The 19,397-nt window shown below is 43.7% G+C and overlaps 2 protein-coding genes across 3 annotated transcripts in view; both read left to right on the top strand.

Annotated features, from left to right (window-relative positions):
• Window positions 1-8,559, top strand: part of LOC117533419 (MICOS complex subunit mic25-a-like) — a 72,596-nt gene extending 64,037 nt beyond the window's left edge. For both annotated transcript variants that reach the window (XM_034197142.1, XM_034197140.1), the window contains one exon: window positions 8,249-8,559. In XM_034197142.1, coding sequence (XP_034053033.1) covers window positions 8,249-8,272 — 24 coding nt within the window. In that variant the 3' untranslated portion in view covers window positions 8,273-8,559. The remainder of the gene's footprint in view (window positions 1-8,248) is intronic.
• A 4,428-nt stretch (window positions 8,560-12,987) lies between these two features.
• Window positions 12,988-15,026, top strand: LOC117533418 (myosin heavy chain, embryonic smooth muscle isoform-like). Its single transcript, XM_034197139.1, has one exon. It carries the CDS (start codon window positions 13,114-13,116, stop codon window positions 14,914-14,916), a length of 1,803 nt encoding a protein of 600 aa, XP_034053030.1. The 5' UTR covers window positions 12,988-13,113; the 3' UTR covers window positions 14,917-15,026.
• Window positions 15,027-19,397: the final 4,371 nt, after the last annotated feature.

Raw genomic sequence — 19,397 nt, 5'->3', positions numbered from 1 at the left:
GAACATCACTAGAGTATCTATCTCACTTTTTCTGTCTCCCGCTTGAAGTCCACCCAACTCCCTATCTACAGTGGCGCAGCCTTCCATATATGTCATTCAATTTTTATTTTATGTTTTAAGATTCATGCACACACACACACACACACACACACACACACACACACACACACACACACACACACACACACACACACACACACTTTTCCCACATTCTGCCCTTTGCCATTCATTAAATACAGTTGCTTCAGGATATGGCCTGACACCTCTTCTCTGCATTTACCCCCGTCCCTCTACTGTCTGGTTTGCCCATTGTCATGCATATGTCACCGTGTGTGTGTGTGTGTGTGTGTGTGTGTGTGTGTGTGTGTGTGTGTGTGTGTGTGTGTGTGTGTGTGTGTGTGTGTGTGTGTGTGTGTGTGTGTGTGTGTGTGTGTGTGTGTGTGTGTCAGTTCCAGGGTAAATGTCAGCTCACTAAGGCCCTGCGTTACCTTCCAGCATTTTGGGTTTTGTATCTTCTTAGTGTGACGTTATCTTATTTTTTGTCACTATATAGTCATTGTTATTGTACGGTTTTATATTCAGTGTGTGTGTTAAGTGTAAGCTCATGAGAGAGTTTGCGAGTCCACACTTTACCTCTTGCCGTCTAGTCTTTTTTCAACCTCTTTCTTAGCCAAACTAAACAAAGCCGTCCTCAAAGTCACATTCAAGAACAAACATCTCTCAAACCACCACTTACTGTAAGTGTCACCCCCTCCTCCTCCACTATACTCCAAGGCTTTAGTGCCAACCATTTCCCGAATAGTAGTGCTGTGCCATTTAATACCATTAGCAGGGGCCAACTGCATCGTAGCAACACTTGCCGCCATATCCCACATACTTAGCCCACTTGAACATATCGGCCTACTGAACGCCGTATTCGTCCTGATGTGTAAGTGTGTGCCCCTCTAGTTCTGCCTTGATTTTGAGAACTATAGCATTGTTGAACAAAATAGTTTGTTGAACAGGAATCCACTGTACTTGGCTATATGGTGCAAGGTATTCAGAAATCAGTATGTTCTCAATTATGGATGCATAACAGTTTGAAAATAGGCTCCGGGTTTCGACCTGTAGAAAATATACCTGGAGGATGTTAAGGGGGTGGCTGATTATATGAAAAATGGAATGGTAAAGCATAGAAACACTATTTAATGTATTGCAGTCTGATGCATTAGGGCTGTAACGGTACATAACCGTTACAGCTCAGTTCAGTGCCCGGTTAAGGAGTTTTGTACAGCAAGAAGGAATAAAAACGTATACGGATGCTTTTATTTTTAACAGACCCTTGTTCAAGTGTCAACAACAGATAAAATCCTCTTAGTGGTGGTCCTCTCTTTGAACATTGTCCAGAGTGTGTATATGGTCACATCTTCTTACCTTGAGGACAAACAAAACACTTACATTTTTTTTTATATAAGTTGTACATCGATTTTTGTGAATGTGTGTTAAAAATAGCCAGGTTTGGAGTGCATGGGTTGACAGATGGATTCTTCCGCGTTTAAGTGTTCTTCTCTTAATGTCACCTCCATCAGTTGTGTAATGTGTGTGCGTTCGGTTCGGGTGTTGCATTTCTATGTATGTGTGGCAGGATCTGTGCATCTTCCGTATCTCTGAATTCCCCCTTCTTCAAAAACATTTCAGTTGACATTTTCCCACCAGCCATCTTCAACCACACACTAATTCACCAACTATTTTGCAGGGAGATGTTCTTTTCTAAATGTAATGTTTAGACGTCTATTCCCCATGAAAAATAGAGCCTTTTAAAAGTAAAGTCTTTCACTTTGCTATTTCCCCATCTGCCTGCCACACGAACACTAGCAACACAATATTAAGACTCCAAGTATTCATTCTGACCTGTTCACTTTGTGTCCAGGTGAAGACATTGATTGATAGGAAGTGGAATTCTGCTATTCCTACCTCAAAGAGGGGAGAAAAAAGAGGAATGAGACTTTGCAGCAGGGATGAAAGAGCAATAGAGAGGCCTGTCAACCGGGGGAATGGATGGAGACTGATGAAAGAGAGGAAGAGTAGGGGGAGATAGAGTCTTAAGACTGCCTGTCAGTGAAGAAGGGTTAATAGAAAAACTGTAAGAGAGAGATACAGTAGGAGTGAGTGGATGATGGAAGGAGTGTAGAGAGGATGTACGCAGAGTACAGGAGAGGGTTTCTCAGCGGGAGGTTTGAGGTGAAAGTATGGAAGAAAGAGGAGAGGACGATCTGTCACTCACTTATGTGGAAGAGAATAAAGAGACTGACATTTTAAACACACTTTTTGGATTGTAAAATATCGAGTAAATAATGAATAAGTGTGTATATGTATCAATACAGTATATATATAAACTTATATGGCTATCTGGAGTTGCAGGCGGTGAACCCAAGTGTGAGACTTGACCTGTATGCGAACACTAGTCTGATAACAGCCTGTCTGTTCAGCAACACACACACACACACACACACACACACACACACACACACACACACACACACACACACACACACACACACACACACACACACACACACACGTACACACACATACATGCATATCTTTTTTCTTTGCTGTTTTTAATCTATACATGACTATTATTATTTAGATGACTTGCCACATTTCATATCATTACAGTGCTCTGGCATGGCATGTGAAAAGAGACACTGCCATGCGCCTGTATGTGAGTATTATATATCCACACATGTTGCCCTCACACACACTCACACATCACACTTTTCTGTCTCTTCATGTCTTTCCGTCCTTTCATCGCAACTCTCCTTCACATCCATCATCTCCAAGGCGACCATCCCATGAAAGCACAGGCCACATAAAGATTAGCTGTTCTCTCTCACTCCTCCCCCATCCTCCAACAGTCTCTCTCTCTCTCTCTCTCTCTCTCTCTCTCTCTCTCTCTCTCTCTCTCTCTCTCTCTCTCTCTCTCTCTCTCTCTCTCTCACTCTCTCTCTCTCTCTCTCTCTCTCTCTCTCTCTCTCATCCTCTCAAATCTTCCATGCTGCTACACTCCACTGACCACCATCTTTGTTGCATGTGATTGATTTGTAAATTGTGACAAAGGGACTCACTAGGTGAAGAAGACTGTGTTGTAAATCTGAAAATGGATTCATCATTATCATCTTCATTATTATATTGTTAGATGGGTTAGATGCTTAATCTCACTGACACTGGTTCATTTGGTCGTCAGGTTATAAGTGAAGGTATGTGAGGACAACCATATTGTTTTGAAGAATAATATTGCTCTCCCAGAGGGGGATAATCTAATGTCTGTGTGCAGTAGTGCAAAAATAATAATCAATGAAATAAGATGAATGAAATCGACAAGCACTTGGCATGGCAATGACATTACGTTGATGGAAGAGATAACTGGAAACAAAATCTGAATCTTTTAAAGATCAATCAGAACAGGAAATAATAAAATAGATTGCTAAGGAAATGCATAACTTGTCATCCATCATACAGTGCTGCTAACAAAAAGTGGCATCCATCCATCTTAAAGATTTTCAGATACGTTACTGCATAAGTGACAACATTGGCCAGCTGGTCACACTGGTTGATCACCAACATCATCAGGATTCATTGACTTTGTCACCGTGAAGATCACAATTTCATGGCAATCAATCCAATAGTTGTTGAAGTAGTAAAGATTTTTCAGTCTGGTGCAAAGTAGTGGACTGACGGACCATCACGAGGCCTAATAGATTATAGATTTTGCTCAAATTTGGTTGACAAATAGTGCACTTGACAGTCAAATACATGTTCTTACACTTGCTTAAACTCTGCTCACCATTTAAAACCTCCTTATGTCCATTTTAGCTATCAGATTATTTTAAATTAAATGAATGACTTTACCTTATGCATTAAAGCAATGCCTGTATCTTCAGTGGTTTCATGGCTGATGATCCACGGACGGGAAAATATCTCTCGCCACCGGCTTGAGCTTCAATATCAGGATACATGTATTTATTATCCTTGCAAGAATGGAAGTAGTCATCAGATACTTGCAACTAGTTCCTGAACAGCGTCCTTCAGATACTTCTATACAAGAGAGGGTGTTACGCAGTCACAAGATGCATGAATACTGGTTCAAAGCCGTATACAATAATAATAATAATGCATTTTATTTATGGGCGCCTTTCAAAGCTCTCAAGGACACCTTACAGAGCATAATTAAAAACAAGCGACAAAGAAGATCACACAGTAATACAAGACTTAGAAACAAAGACTTAAAAACAACAATCAGTTTAGAAAAATTATTAAGATATTGAATATGCCAGTTTAAAAAGGTGTGTTTTCAGATTAGCCGAGGCCCACGTCAGAAAGGATGCTTGTCATATGCCTATATCCACAGAGACTGAATCATCATGTTAATCGTTGTCACATAGCAATCATATGCCTAAAACAGTCCTGATGCTCTTCCAGATAATCATACATCGTCATGTACGCAGTTACAGTTGGGCCTTTGTTATCATGTGCTACTCTGATATTGGAAGAGTACATTGAGTATTTTCCAAACAAGCACCTAAATGCTTCTATACAGCAAATAACTGACGCACTGAACCTTTATCTGACCGAATAATTGAGTAGTAAGAATGACCAGCTGAGCAACATACAGACTGAGTAAATCTTTAGTGAAGATGTAACCAACTAGCCGACTGACTGATTAAATGGCGTCCTCCACTGATTGACTGTTTGCCTGTCCTACTGACCGTGTAATCAGTGAATGTGTGTGTGTTTATAAAGCAGACGTAGCCCCGGCCACTCTTTGAGTTGCTGATTGACATCCCTGCCTGGCAACTGTCTCCGTTCCTCCAGAGAGAGGCAGAGAACTCAGCGCTGTTAGCACTGAGCGGAGGAGACACTTATTGATTTTCTACTATTATTTTTGTTTTTCGCAGAGAAAATGCAAGTGAGCGAAGCGAGTGTGTTTGTGTGTGAGTGTCTTCTTACATTTGATGCATATGTGTTTACATTCGGGTTTGCTGTCTGTATCTTGTGCATTTCCTTATGACTGGGGAAGTGCGAACATACCGAGCATGTGTGAAGACTGTTGCTTCTTCGCTACTCCTCACACTGCTCACTAATTGGATGGAAACTGGCAGGTGGACCAGAACGTGTGTTGGTGTGTCTATATGCTGTTTCACTGTGTGTTGAATCTAACCTCAGCAGACACTTCTCCATCTCAGCAAGGGTCAGTGAGAAATAATGAAGTGAAATAGAGTGTAAGAGTTGGTTCCATCAAGTGAAGAAGTTTAGAAAGCATCAGATGTAGAAACTACAAATCACATTGTGGTTATTTTGGACTTTACCATAACAATGCTGCCATATCATGCCTAGATGTTGTAGTGTGGTGCTTTTTTTTTTTTTAGCACCTGATGTTTGATTTTGTTTTAAGGATTTTGGACTAGATGTATACATATATTTTTGTATGTATTTCAAATATTTTTTAAATCAAATTTGTATCTATCTTTTGTGGTGCAGTTTTTGATTGTTTCATGTCTTTAAGCGTTAAGAGGCTACAGGTGTCAGTGTCTTCTTGTACCGGGGTTTCATGTGTTGTTCTAGTCTTAGGTGAGTGAAAAAGACACACCACAGTTTCCATGTATCTCTACTATGAAGTAATACAAATGATCTATGTGTCAAATCCCATCTCTGCAGTTTGAGCAGAATCACCTTCTCTCATCTTCAGCGTGTCATGCCCGGTTCACTCACTTGTTCACTTAAGACAGAAACTGAATGCAACATGCTTCTTATTAATGGTAGTATAGGTCAAGCAGCTGATTAAACTTCGAAACAAGAAGTATTATTGGAGGGTCTGTCCACAGCATCCATTTGATTTACTGCAAATGGGGTGTACCTGATATTAGAAGTACATAGAAGCTCTTAGTGTAACGCAGTACAATTAAACAGCACCACAAACAGCATCCCCAGAATGACCATAAAGTCGAATCAGCACCTCCTTAAAAGCAGTTTCAACAAAAGCGAACATCATAACCTTCACGAAGGAAGGATTTATCGTCTATTAGATAAGACTGCATTAGCTGTAGCTTGGTGTACCTCATAAACAGGGAACTGAGTGTACGTCTTCAATTCACTGCAGACCTTGAGCTTGAATATTTGGCTGCCCTCTCTGCCCAAGGTGTCATGCATAAAAAGCTTTTCCTGTCTTTAAATTATCCAAGTGTGGATGGCGGCAGTCCAAACTTGGACCTAGGGCACCAAATTGAACTGCGTGTTCTGTGGGAGGTGCCGGGGGTCAGTTTTCAAATTCAAGAACTACTTCATACACTATGCATGAGGCGTAATGCCCCATCACACTGCTGTATATGAGTACGGCAATACTTACACACACCGCCGCCACACACACTCACAAGTGAATGCATCTGCACACATGTAAATGCGAGTATAAACTCACTGCACACACACACAGAGCCACTTTCACATATTTTCATGTCCCCCTTTATATCTCGGGACGTGAGTGGAACAGTAAAGCTAAATCCCCTTGTCACATTTGCCGCTCATCTCCAATTCAATGGCACAGGCTGCGATGCCCTCGGATGCACTTGGCAAGTGAAGGGCTAACCTGCCCGCCAGCGTATCAGCCTGCCAGCCGAGCACCGAGGTAGTTAGCATGCCAACTAGCCCACCCTGCAGCCACAAGCTAATGCTCCACTACCCCTGGGTCATTCTGTGTATCTCTCTATGACTGTGTGTTTGTATTCATGTAAGACGTGTTGAGTCGTACCCTAGTAGACTGGCTTTGTAAAACAGCTATCAGTGTTTTTAATACTACATCAACACACAGACGCTTCTAAATGAATACACAACATCCAACATCACTTCCAATCACTGTGTTGTACAATGTTTGGCCCTTTGGAAATACTTACCTCAGTTTGAGGTTATTATTAATTTGTTGCAGAGACAATCAATTTGTCATTTTACATAGTTTCATAAAGATTTCAACCATGTAACTTGCAAACAACCTTCAATAACAATGAATACATTCATTTAAGGGCTAGAGGGATAAGGAGTTGATGGATTATTATTGATGTTACCAATTGTATTGATTTAGGGCTGGTGGTAGAAATACTTGAGGCTAGATTGAAATCTCAGTAACATCCCAAAGAAACATTAGAACCAGTGCTAAGCATGGGTGCTATGACAACAGTACAGAGTACCAATAAGCAAGCAAAGAGCAGTAATATGCTCTTGGAATTTAAGATGGAATAGAAAAATATATCAAAAGCAGTTATATAAATGAACTGAAATGACTGCACTGCAGCTTCCACAGAGGAATTGACGAAGTGTCTTTCTAAAGGTTTGGGTGTGGTATGGTAGGTAATTTTTGTGGCTTACTGTGCTAATAAACCACTTAACACCTCCCCAGCAGCTTCTGTGATTCACTGGATGTGTGTGTGCGTGTGTTAATGTGTGTGTGTGTTTCCTGTGTTGCCACCTGCAGTCAAACACCAATTTGATTAGCTACGCACCGACCACTGCCATGGTAGTGCAGCGATAAGGCTCTGTGTGCATCAGTAGGCATACAGTATGTATTTTTCCATGTCTTACACTCAAGGATGTTGAGTTTTGCTCGTCCACATCAAAATAAAGCCAACAAAAGTAAGCCATGTCTCAAAGGATCATCTCTCACAATCAGAAAAAGAGCCCTAAGTCTGAACTAATGGCTTCAGGTTATTTGATACTTTTCTTAGATATTAAGCAGTTGTTTCTCCCTCTTTCCCTTTTTTCTCTTGTTTAAAACTTGGCATGTCAGTTACATAAAATATAATTGAATAGTCAGTAATATCAAACAGATAACTAATAATGCAGATATGAGAGACTGCATGGAAAGTGTAACCTCTAATTTTACAACGAAGAGGATTTAGCTAGATAGTTCAATATGCATACAGTATATCTCTACTGTCAATATAAGACATGTTCTAAAAGTGAAAGGAAATTCTCTTTAGGCAAAAAGTTAGGTTTCAGAAGAATATGAAAAACGCTCAGCTTTCCATTGTAATATTTAGATATTTAATGGTTTCCTGTCATTTTTGGAGATGTGCTCTTTGAAAGCCTTGTTTTTGTGTGAATCATTTGATTTCCCATGATGCATCCTGACTTTTTGTGGCTTTTCCTCCTGGGTACATTTTTAATTTAATTGTTTCTCTTTTCTTCCCTCCACCCCTGCCTACCTCCCTCCTTATTTCAGAGCTCACTGACCAATCACGGCTGAGAAACCCAAAGAAAGCAGGAGATGAAGAAGTAGAAGAAGAAGGAGAGAGCATATCAAGTCTGTCCATTTCTGTCCTTCCTCTGTCCATCCATCCATTTATTTATCTATCCACCATCACTGAATAACCTCCGCCTCTTTCCCACTCACTGTCCTTCTTGGTTTTTGAGTGTATTATCTTGACATGTCACTCCAGAGTGTATGATGTGCTGATTTATTGTCATGTTGCACCGGCACGTCCCTGCTGTCGCTGAAATAAATCCAAGTTATCCGGTGGTGATGAGACTGTACAATGTGTGTCTTCCTTTCATGTGTGTGTGCGCATGTGTGTGCACGTGTGGTGCGGATGGCTGTCTCTTGTCACGGCACGCTAATAATGCTTCCACCACTGAAAATGGGGTCGTGTGCACCCTTCTGACAGCGCTGTGCAGGCCCAGGGGCTTGATTGTGTGCCGTGCTCATGGTTTTCATTAAGTGAGAGAAGGGAAAGGAGAGTGAAGGGAATGAGGGATAAATTAAGTGGAGGACGGATGAACAGTGAAGTGTGTATGTTCTATATATATATGTGTGTGTGCTGTGCTTTTTTCACCGTAGTGAACCCCGGATTGTACGCATCGTCACATAAAAGTGCTTGCCTGAATGCATGCACATGAGCAACCCACTGGACAGGCCACATATTGTCCCTGCTAGCTGTGTTTCCATGGTGACAAGCAAGGGTTGGAGCTAGCAGCAAGGTGTGGAGGAACCTTCTAGATAACCCTGAAGGTCAGCTCTACGCTGTACTCACACACTTAACCTGTGTGTGTGTGTGTGTGTGTATGTGCTGGGGGGTGGGGTGGGTGGGGTGTTGGGTGGGTGTGTGGGGTGGGGGTTGGGGGGGGGGTGTGGGTGGGTGTGTGTGTGTGTGTGTGTGTGTGTGTGTGGTGGTGTTGTTATGTGTGTGGTGTGTTAGTTGTGTGGGTGTGTGTCCGTTGGGTGTGTGTGTGTGTGTGTGTGTAGTTGGGTGTGTGTGTGTATGTGTGTGTATATGTGTGTTGTGTGTGTGTGTGTGTTTGTGTGTGTGGTGTGTGGGTGGGTGTGTAGTTTGTGTGTGTGTGGTGTGTATGTGTGTAGTTGTGTGTGTGTGTTGTGTGTAGTGTGTTAGGTGTTGTGTGTGGTAGTGTGGTGTCCGTGTGTTGGTGTGTGTGTGTGTGTGTGTGTGTGTGTGAGGCGCTCGTCCCTCCCTCTGCCTTTCCCTTATATCTAGGCACATGGTTGGCCGGTTTCCCCACCCTCGGAGTGATAGAGGTTTGTGATTGGACACACACACAAACATGTTGCACACATAAACACAGACACACAGCAGATACAAATAATGGACTTATAATATGCCCCTACTAGTTGTTCCTGGGTCTTAATACATGTTCACAGAAGTGTTAGCCAATGTGAAAGTAGCAGAGTGTATTTGTTAATGATGGCTGTTAGAAGAGATCTATTGATCACAGTTTGACTCTCACTTGCCACCACGGCATCGATCCCCACGTAGCATTCATAACGCCAAAGACAAATCCATAAAATATAGTGCTCTATTACACAAAACTGGTAAAGTGAAATACTGAGACCAATGAAATGGACTGGAGTGTGTGTCTGTGTGTGAGCTAGAGAACAGCTCCAAGCACAAACTCCACTTCCTCTCCAGGGATTAGGCAGCTCTAACCCAGCAGACATGATGCACATCACCTATATTAAAAGCAACAGCATATTAGAGGTTTCAGCTGGCGACTCTCATATCGCTGCGCTCTCCCTGACATTTCTTTACAAATACCAGCCTCTATTCACTCTGTTATTGCCTTTTCCCATTCAGCAATTCTCTGATTACACAAGCTCCTGAAAAGCCCCGGCACCGCTATCTTCCATTTGGCTTTTATTAGAAACCCACCCCTTTTAATTAAATTGGCTAAATTACAGAAATATCAGGGATATTTCACCAATATATGGGTTAAGAGAGCACAATGGGTGGAAAAAAGAGACGACTGGGCTTTATGAGATGTTTTGAATGGGTTTTGGTGCTGAAATGAGATAAACACAATCTTGATGGCGGGATTATGTTTGTTTTTTGAGGAAGCCGAGGTTTGTTGGATCTGAACGAGTCCCATCACTGAATGTGCGCTGCAGCAGAAAATCTCAGCGCCTGTAATTTCATTATTTATTTTTTTACAGAGTTTCTCAAAAACTGGATTTCACATATTCTCTTTATATTATCAACCCTGCACCTTCAGTGCCAAGCATTTATTTTTCCCGCCTTATTACTATGAAAGATTGGGGATTGAGGTTGCCTTGGTAACCGGTCTGGCTTTGATTGGGGGAGACAGCTTCATGGTGCGAGCTCCGGAAAATGTGCATAAAGCAGAGGTGTGTGTGTGTGTGTGTGTGTGTGTGTGTGTGTGTGTGTGTGTGTGTGTGTGTGTGTGTGTGTGTGTGTGTGTGTGTGTGTGTGTGTGTGTGTGTGTGTGTGTGTGTGTGTGTGTGTGTGTGTGTGTGTGTGTGTGTGTGTGTGTGTGTGTGTGTGTGTGACTGTAATGCTCTCTCTGCGTCACACATACAGTAATTGTCTTGCTTTGTTCCACTCTATTAAAGGTAGGGTAGGTAAGAATGGAGAAACCAGCTCTAGTGCGCTAGAATTTGAAAGTACGCAGCCGAAAAAAAATCTGCCCCTTCCTTCAGACTTCCTTACAGAGCCCCTCCTCCAATAGCGGTGTTGAAATTAATCGTTTCTACGATGCGATGCGGACGTGGACGATTCTGCATCGATGCAGTGACACAACATAATCGATTATAGCGTAGTGACGTTGCTTCCTGATTTTACGGCCGCGGCTTTACAATAATGTTTTTTTCTCTGTCACTTTAATATCAAATCGGTCGGTGACGCAGAGATCAGGGAACAGACGTGACAGCGGCACAGCGGCACAGCGACACCAAACACGGGGCAGTCTGCTTTATCCATCAACACAAGAACACCAGTCCAGAACCAACAGCAGAAGGACCCGCTCTGAATCAGTCCGTGTCGCTGCGGCTCAGAGACACAGGGATTTATGTTTTTTTTAAATACTCGCGTTACAATCATGTCAGGTTTTTGGTGGATTTAGTTAAGTCTTGGATTGCAGAGTATGAATGCCCTCTTGCTATTTTCAGACGATATATACGTGTGTAAAGCATAGGTGTTTGTGAAGGCAGGAGGAAAAAGCTTCCGCGATCACCGTCTCCTCTGTTCCTCCAAACCCTGAAAATAATGAGTGACAGGCTGATAGTAACCTGATTATTATTCACTTAATCACTGATTGAGATATGAGGAAGCTAACTTTAATCTCCTACAATCATGGGATGTATGTAACAGTAAGACAGAGAATGTAAGTGTGCACCCACATGCAGTATTTTAGTTTTTATATGCTGTTGTAAATACTCCTGTTGTCTGCTGTGTTCAGACTCAAGTCTTGTTTGTGATGCCACATTCAGAACATTCAGTTTCCTTTTTTTAGCAGAAGACCGTGGCTAGAAGCTGCAGCTAGACTGCCGAAGCATTCTTTTTTTGTTTTTGAGGATGGAAACATTTCACACACAGATACTGTATAGGGATGCTATACAATTGATTGATTTTGGTTTATAAATTAATGTCAAGACGTTTATGTTATTGATTTCGAAGCACTTTCTAAATAATAAAAAGAGAGTTTATATGTATTTACTGCATGTATTCATTGATGAAAAAGAAGCCATGTGCAGTAATATAGACAATTTAGGATGCAACGCATTGGTATGAATCGTGATGCATCGTGATACATCTATGGGCTCAGAACAGTCTCATAATACTGTAGCGACCCTGTATAGGATGCTGAGGGTGTCACTCAGGCATCCCCCGTCTCTCTGCCAATCATAGAGTTTGATTGATTGATTGAAAAGTTTATTAACAGCTTGTATATTGGGTACAGTACAGTACAGCTCAAAACATACAATTGTTAAGGGGATGCAGACCAGAGAAAGACTTTCGTCTTGTTTACATCAGGGTCCCCCATTTCCAATTCATCATGTCATTTAAGACATATAAGACATACAGATTTTTTTACATACAGATTGCTTATTTACAATTTTCATTTTAGATTTCGTTCTAATACATCCTAACCGGACATTTAAGACATACCAAGTCTACAGATATACAGTTAGTAACAGAGTCTAAAATGCGAGTATATACATAGATGGGGGGGAAGCTGTCCATTGAACGACAGGTTGAGATTTGTACCATTACCGGGGCCAGTTTTGCAATGCTCTCCCCCGAAGGTGCTCTTTAAGAGAGGTTTTGAAGGTAAGTATAGTTTTACTTTCCTTTACAGTTGTGGGAAGAGCGTTCCACCTTGATGTGGCATAATTGCGAAACGTGTATTCCCCCTTTTTTGTGCCAAATCTGGGTTTCACATGATTTGTGGAGCTCCCTCTGGTGTTATGATCATGGTATTCCTTGACCTTTCGGAAGAATTTTGACATGTACAGAGCTGCACAGTGATGCTGGTTGAGGTGCGGGCCTGTGGTTGTGGGAGCAGACGGGGGAGGGCGGGAAGTTATGACGTAGACACTGATATATATATATGGGTATGTGTGGGAGTTAGAGTGAGTGTGAGGTTGAACCCACAAGTGCACATGTACCTGTGATCATCTGTTGTCAAACAAGAGTTATTAAAGCCTAATAACGAGAAGCCTGTTTCCGACTCACCTTGTGAACGCTACATTGGTGTCAGAAGTGACTTTTCGAACGGAGGACGTCTATCCTGACGGGAGTCAGTAACTGCGTCACGGAGCTAGCCGGGAAGCTAGCGGAGATGGAAAAGTTCAGCAAGATGGGAGTGATGCAGGAAAGTAGTGATGAAGAGGAAGATGGAGCATGCGGGTGGTCGAAGGACATGAGTAGAGAGTTCATGAGTGCACGGGAGGCGAGAGAGCGCCTGAGAGAGTCGGCGGTGAAGATGGCTAGAGACGCGGGAATGTCTCCGTCTTCAGCGGCATTTCGCGCCATTTCCAAGCTGGATGTAAACAACAATGGCGGCGCCCATCAACCAGCAGCAGCAGCCGCCGCCGGGTCCGTGAAAACACCCAAATACTCGGGTAAGGCAGACGGGGAGGCTTTCCATGCCCAATTTGAACTACTTGCACATGCCGGGGGTTGGTCGATAGAGACTAAAGCACTACAGCTAGCTTTGTGCCTCACAGACGAGGCTCTTTCATGTCTGCTACTACTTAGCCTTGAGGACCGACACAGCTATGAAGCGTTAGCGGGGGCTTTGAAGAGGCGGTTTGGACAGTGTTTCCCGCCAGAGCTGCTCCGGAACGAATTGAGTAACCGCTGTAGGAAGTCTGGAGAGACGCTGCGTGCGTTGGCTAACGACGTGGAGAGCCTGACGCGGCGGGTATATGCACACATGCCACCCGGAGTGCAGAGTGAGCTGGTACGTGATCAATTCATCAGGGCCCTCCTCCCTGCGGACTTGAGGGTTGGGGTACAGCTGCAGCATCTACAGTCCTTGCAGGCGGCCTTGGAGATGGCTGTGGAGAGAGAGATTGTGTGGAGTGTAGCGGCGAGGAGCAACGGAGGGCCGGTACCACCGGCTGTGAGGAGCTGCAGAGTGGAGGAGAAGCCTGTATGGGTTACCGAAATGACTGAAAGTGTTCAAGTTTCATTAGAGGAGAAAATGAGGGAGATGGAAGCAGCTGTCAATGCAGAGAGGGAACTGCGGCAGCAACAGGAGGCTAGACTCAAAGCGGAGCTGGCCTCTCTTGAGCGAGATCTCCAGGAGAGTAAAGAGAAGGAGAGCCTTGTGGCCTCTCTGGAGAAGTGCCTCCAAGAGGGCAAAGAGAGAGAAAGGAGCCTGGTGGAGGAGGGTGCCAAGAGGGAGGCACAGTACAAAGAGCTGCTCAGGAGCCTGGAAGCCGAGAAGGACAACCTGGAGTGGCGTCTGACGAACCAGCTGTCCCAGCTCAATGGCAGCATCGCAGACTACCAGCAGGAGGCGGCGGACAACCGGGAGCACTTGGCCGAGCTGCAGCGGGAGGAGGAGCGGTTGGCGAGGGAGCGGGCCGAGTTGGAGGCTGAGGCGCAGAGCGAGAGCGACCGGGCCGCCAGGCTGGAGGAGGACATGAGGCAAGCACAGAGAGAGAGAGCAGAAGCAGAGTCTGGTAAGCAGGAGGAGCTGCTGAGGGAGAAGCAGCTGGTGGTCCGGCAGCTGCAGCGGCAGACTTTGAAAACTCAAGAAGACCTGAAAAGGACAGAAGCAGAGTTGGATACCTGTAAATCTCAGCTGGATGAGGCCAAGAAGCAGGCAAGCGTAGCTATAGCGGAGAGGAGTACCATGGAGCAGAACGCCCAACACAGAGAGGCCTCGATGAAGGCAGAGGCGGAGCAGACCCTGGACTCTGTGAGGTTCAGACTCGGAGGCGAACTGAAGGAGATGGAGCTGAGACTGGACAAGGTGGACAGAAGCGGAACTATGACACTAGGACAAGAGGGCAGCATTTCTGGGCCGGGGAGCTGGTCTGGGTCTACAGCCCACAACGGAAGAAAGGCCGGTGCCCAAAACTGGACAGCCAGTGGGTTGGTCCCTGCAGAGCACTGGAGAGGGTGGGGGTAGTGTTTGTGCTGAGTTTTATTTGTTCCTCGTGGGCGAGGAACTTTGTAGTGGGGGGGTAGTGTAGCGACCCTGTATAGGATGCTAAGGGTAGAAAAAAAGGTGCAGCGGTTTTAAACGGAAAACAAATGTGTGGATCAAAAATACATATGTAAAACTTTTCTCTGTATTTGGATTTTATTTACATGTATATGAAACGGAACACATTTGTGTGTGCATTGAAAAACACAAGTGTGGATCATGAAATGTTTTCCGTTTAAATCCCCTGAACCTGCAAACACAAACCGCTTTCTGTGCACGGATCGCTGTGCATTCGTGTGTGGGTTTTTTGAGACTCCCCTGACGCTCACCCGATTCGTACTTGTAATTTTTTCTATCTATAGCCAATCATATGTCTCCTTCATTCTAAGCCAATCACATGAGCGCGCCCCCATGAGGGTAAGATTACTTCATATACGCATTTTGCGCAGTCCGGTCAGCTTGCTAAACAGAGGGCGGAGCATCAGGTGATTATGCAGAGCTGCGTGTCTCCGTCAGACTCAGCAGCTGATCTGATCTCTCTCTCGCGTCCGGTTATACTTCACTCGCGTTTATGTCCATATCGATCAGATCCAGCTCTCCTGATCGGCCTTTATAGAGAGCACCGATCAAACTATTAAGAGTGAATATCGGCCGATAATGACCGGCGGGGCTCCCCCCGTTGACAGTTCACTGTCTAGCACTGGCTTCGTAGTGCACTGATCGATTAGTCTAAGCTAACCTGTAGCTTCTCCCTCCACACTCACAACAACTTCATACAGACATAAATAAAGCAACTGTATTCGCCACACAGGAAACACACATTTAAAACGGTTTTGCCTGCCGTTTTTGTGTACACAAGCATTCATGAATGGTTCGGATAGTGGCGCTGTACCTTAAAAATATAAAAGATTGTATTTGCGTGCATTTCCTGTTCGGAAAGTGGCGATGTACTGAGAGTGGAGGTGTCCTGAGATTAGCGCATGCAGGCAGGCTCCATGGAGCTGTCAGCTCCGGACTGCGCAAAATGCGTATATGAAGCGCTACGTCATGAACGCAAGAAATCTACCCTCGTGGGGGCGCGCTCATGTGATTGGCTTAGAATTGAGGAGACATCTGATTGGCTATAGATAGAAAAAATTACAAGTACGAATCGGCTGACCGTCAGGGGAGTCTCAAAAAACCCACACACGAATGCACAGCGATCCGTGCACAGAAAGCGGTTTGTGTTTGCAGGTGTAGCGGTTTTAAACGGAAAACAAATATGTGAGGATCAAAAATACATATGTAAAACTTTTTTCTGTATTTGGATTTTATTCACATGTATATGAAACGGAACACATTTGTGTGTGCATTGAAAAACACAAGTGTGGATCCGGAAATACAAGTTTGAATCCTTTTGCGGATCATGAAATACAAATGTGAATCCTTCTGTGTGCATGTGTGTATTATGAGACTGTTCTGAGCCCATATATACCGGGATATCGAATCGAATCGGTGACAGGATAATCGTAATCGAATCGTGAGACCAGTGAAGATGCACAGCCCTATCCTCCAACACACACGAACGCCCTCATGACCAGTAAGGGCACTAGATAAGTTTGTGCACGAGATGGAAGGCTGACAGGCAGGTATAGGCCATCCAGTTATTTTAGCCGGGCCAGCTAAAATGATTGGTCGTGCTTTTTACAGCGCCACGGCTTCCACAGATGACATTTGTGTATGTATTTATTGTCAAAGCATTTAATGTGTTCATTGCTATCGGGATGTTAAGAGCATTCCATGGGATATAACAAAAAGTGTTTCTGAAGTGAATTACCTACCCTACCTTTAAGTGCAGGTGTTTATTTGAAAAAAGATTCTTTCAGTTGTTGTCAGACCTCTGATACTTCTTGAAGCTCAAGCTGAAGACGAGTCGGACAGTCAGCCTAATGTATATGTTAGAGCATCCCTGCACCGTCTCCTTTGTTCTGCTCTTGAAACGCTGTTTGTCGGCTGTTCCTTCTCATCCAGCTGAAGAGGTGTCAGCAAATGAGAGGTGGTGTCAGGGCTTCTGACAAACCGCTGCCCTTTCTAAACACTTAATGGGGATCAATTCAAGGAAAGTTAGACACTTGTAGAATGCACATGCTGTCAGACGCACATTACCACACATGCACCACAGACTTTTATTTGGAGTTCACGCACTGTTAGAGTTCTCTTCCCTACACTTTTCTCTCTCCCTCGCTGCTTCCCTCTCCTCCTTTCTTCTCTCTTCCCTCGGCCAACTTGGCATTGCATATGTGAGAAGTCGACAGTGAGCCTAATTGGAACTCCATCAATGACAGTCACCATTCTGCTTCTGCACGCAGCACACACTCACATGGAGCTCTGTAGCTAATTGAATAGTCTTTTATTAAACTGCGTTAATGTGAACTGTAACTGGCTGCTGGTGGATTGAATTAGACCCCCCACCACAATCACCAACCGTACACATAAACACACTCAGCTCTGTGAAGCAGGTGGGTGGGGTGGGGGGGTCTCAGCATGGAGGGAGGAAGAAGAAGAGTAAATAGGAAGAAAGTGAGAGGTAAGTGTTTCTGCACATTTATTGTAACTTTTGTGATTCACTGTGAGATGTGTTAAAGTTTTATATTCCGCCCTATCATAACAAATTGATAGTTAGTTTAAGTCTGTTCGGATGTATCAATATGGTTACTCATCTGCAGAAGTTGTTGGTTACATTATTAATTATCCATCCATCCATCCATCTTCTCCCGCTTATCCGTGGTCGGGTCGCGGGGGTAGCAGTTCCAGCAGAGAGCCCCAAACTTTCATTATTAATTATATCAAATGTAAATCTAACCCTGATAATACAGACAACAAATGTTAAGTCTCAAAGCATTATGGGGATTATAGGATGTCTAGTTATTAGTAACTGTAATACAAACCTTTGAAATGTCACACACTGATATCTCAACACCTAGACAAATCAAAGCAGAACTTTTGACATGATTAATAGGAAAATATGTTTTGTGCGAATTGATTTTGGTAAAACAACCTTTTAAGTTGTAAGCCAAGTGGCGGACACCTTTATCTTGCAGACTTGATCAGCAGTGAATCACATGTGTGTCAGAAGTTTGCCTTCCACACAACTCTGACCTACTTATTTGCACATTAGGTCAGAAGAAAGTGAGACACAGCTTCCTTTTACAAGACCTACATTTTCACTTATTCCATTCTCTTTTTCCTGTATGTTATGCAAAGTCACCATTAGTTTTGACATATATTAGAAGACATATTTATTTCTATTTGATATATTTTTGAATTTCACTGCTCTTCTATATCAAAGGAAAAGCCTGAAGAGATGAGACCAGAATTGGAAAAGTAAATCATGTTGAAAGTTGTTATTTTTAGAAGTGTTTGCTGATAAGGATGCATATTGTCTAACTGTGGCCTGAGAGAACAATATATTACAAATAACACTTTTTATAATGCAATGTATTAGCATCATGGTCTATTAAATCCCCTCCTTTTCACCCTGAGGAACAGATACTAACACCTGTGCTGCAAATATCTAGAAATGTCATCATGTGATTTATGTTCGGACAGTTATCCAATAACAATAAACATCTGCTGCCAGAAAAAGGGCCTGGAAATGCAAGGTAAAGTCTTCATTTGTTTATTTTTGAAGAGTTTTCCTTTGCTAACACATAGTGAAATGAGCGCCATCATATTATAGTTCATGTTTGCTGCAATGGGTGTACTGTCTCAGTTTGACCCTCAGGGAGACCCACTTTCTGTTTCAGACAGACAGACACAGAGACTGAATACAAAGGGTGGTAGGACTTTAGAGAGAATAGAAATAACCAGAGGGGCCCTGAAGCAGCAGGGGACCTGAACCGAGTGTGTGGAGTGAAACAGGGCCTGACACACCGCGTCACTCAGGGTGGAGCAGTTCAAAAACCCTATGTGCTGCGGCTGACACTGGAGATGAACTTGGAAGAAAGGAAACAAAGAGGAAAGCAGAAGGCTGAACTAACCCAATACCCCAGTGAAGACAGATTGTAAGGACTGGAGAGGGAACAAGGGAAGGAGGTCAAGGTTATTCACGACAAAGTATTTCATCTCAGGGCGTAGAGAGTGAAGTAGAGAAGGAGTCAGAGCACGGTCCGCTGAGGCCCTAGAGAGGCAGCTTGAGGAAGATAGCTCCCTCCCTTCTGCTTTATTATATTACACTGGTGGATAAAAAGAATCAAACATCCACTAAAGTCATTACAGCCCAGTAAGACTGGCTCAGAGGGCAACGCAGCTCCTTAACCCCGCTCAGCACATGCCTGGATGTGTGTGCGTCTCGAGGGTGATTGAATGAGAGAGAGGGTGCGCGCACGTCTGAAAGACCATGCCTGTTGTGTGTGTGTGTGTAAGCATAAGCATACACACACATTCAACATACAAAAGTGGCACATCACTTAATCCTTCCCCAG

The sequence above is a fragment of the Gymnodraco acuticeps genome, unplaced genomic scaffold (assembly GCF_902827175.1).
Source record: "Gymnodraco acuticeps unplaced genomic scaffold, fGymAcu1.1, whole genome shotgun sequence".
NCBI classification, from domain to species: Eukaryota; Metazoa; Chordata; class Actinopteri; order Perciformes; family Bathydraconidae; genus Gymnodraco; species Gymnodraco acuticeps.
This window is presented reverse-complemented; position numbering and strand designations above follow the sequence as displayed.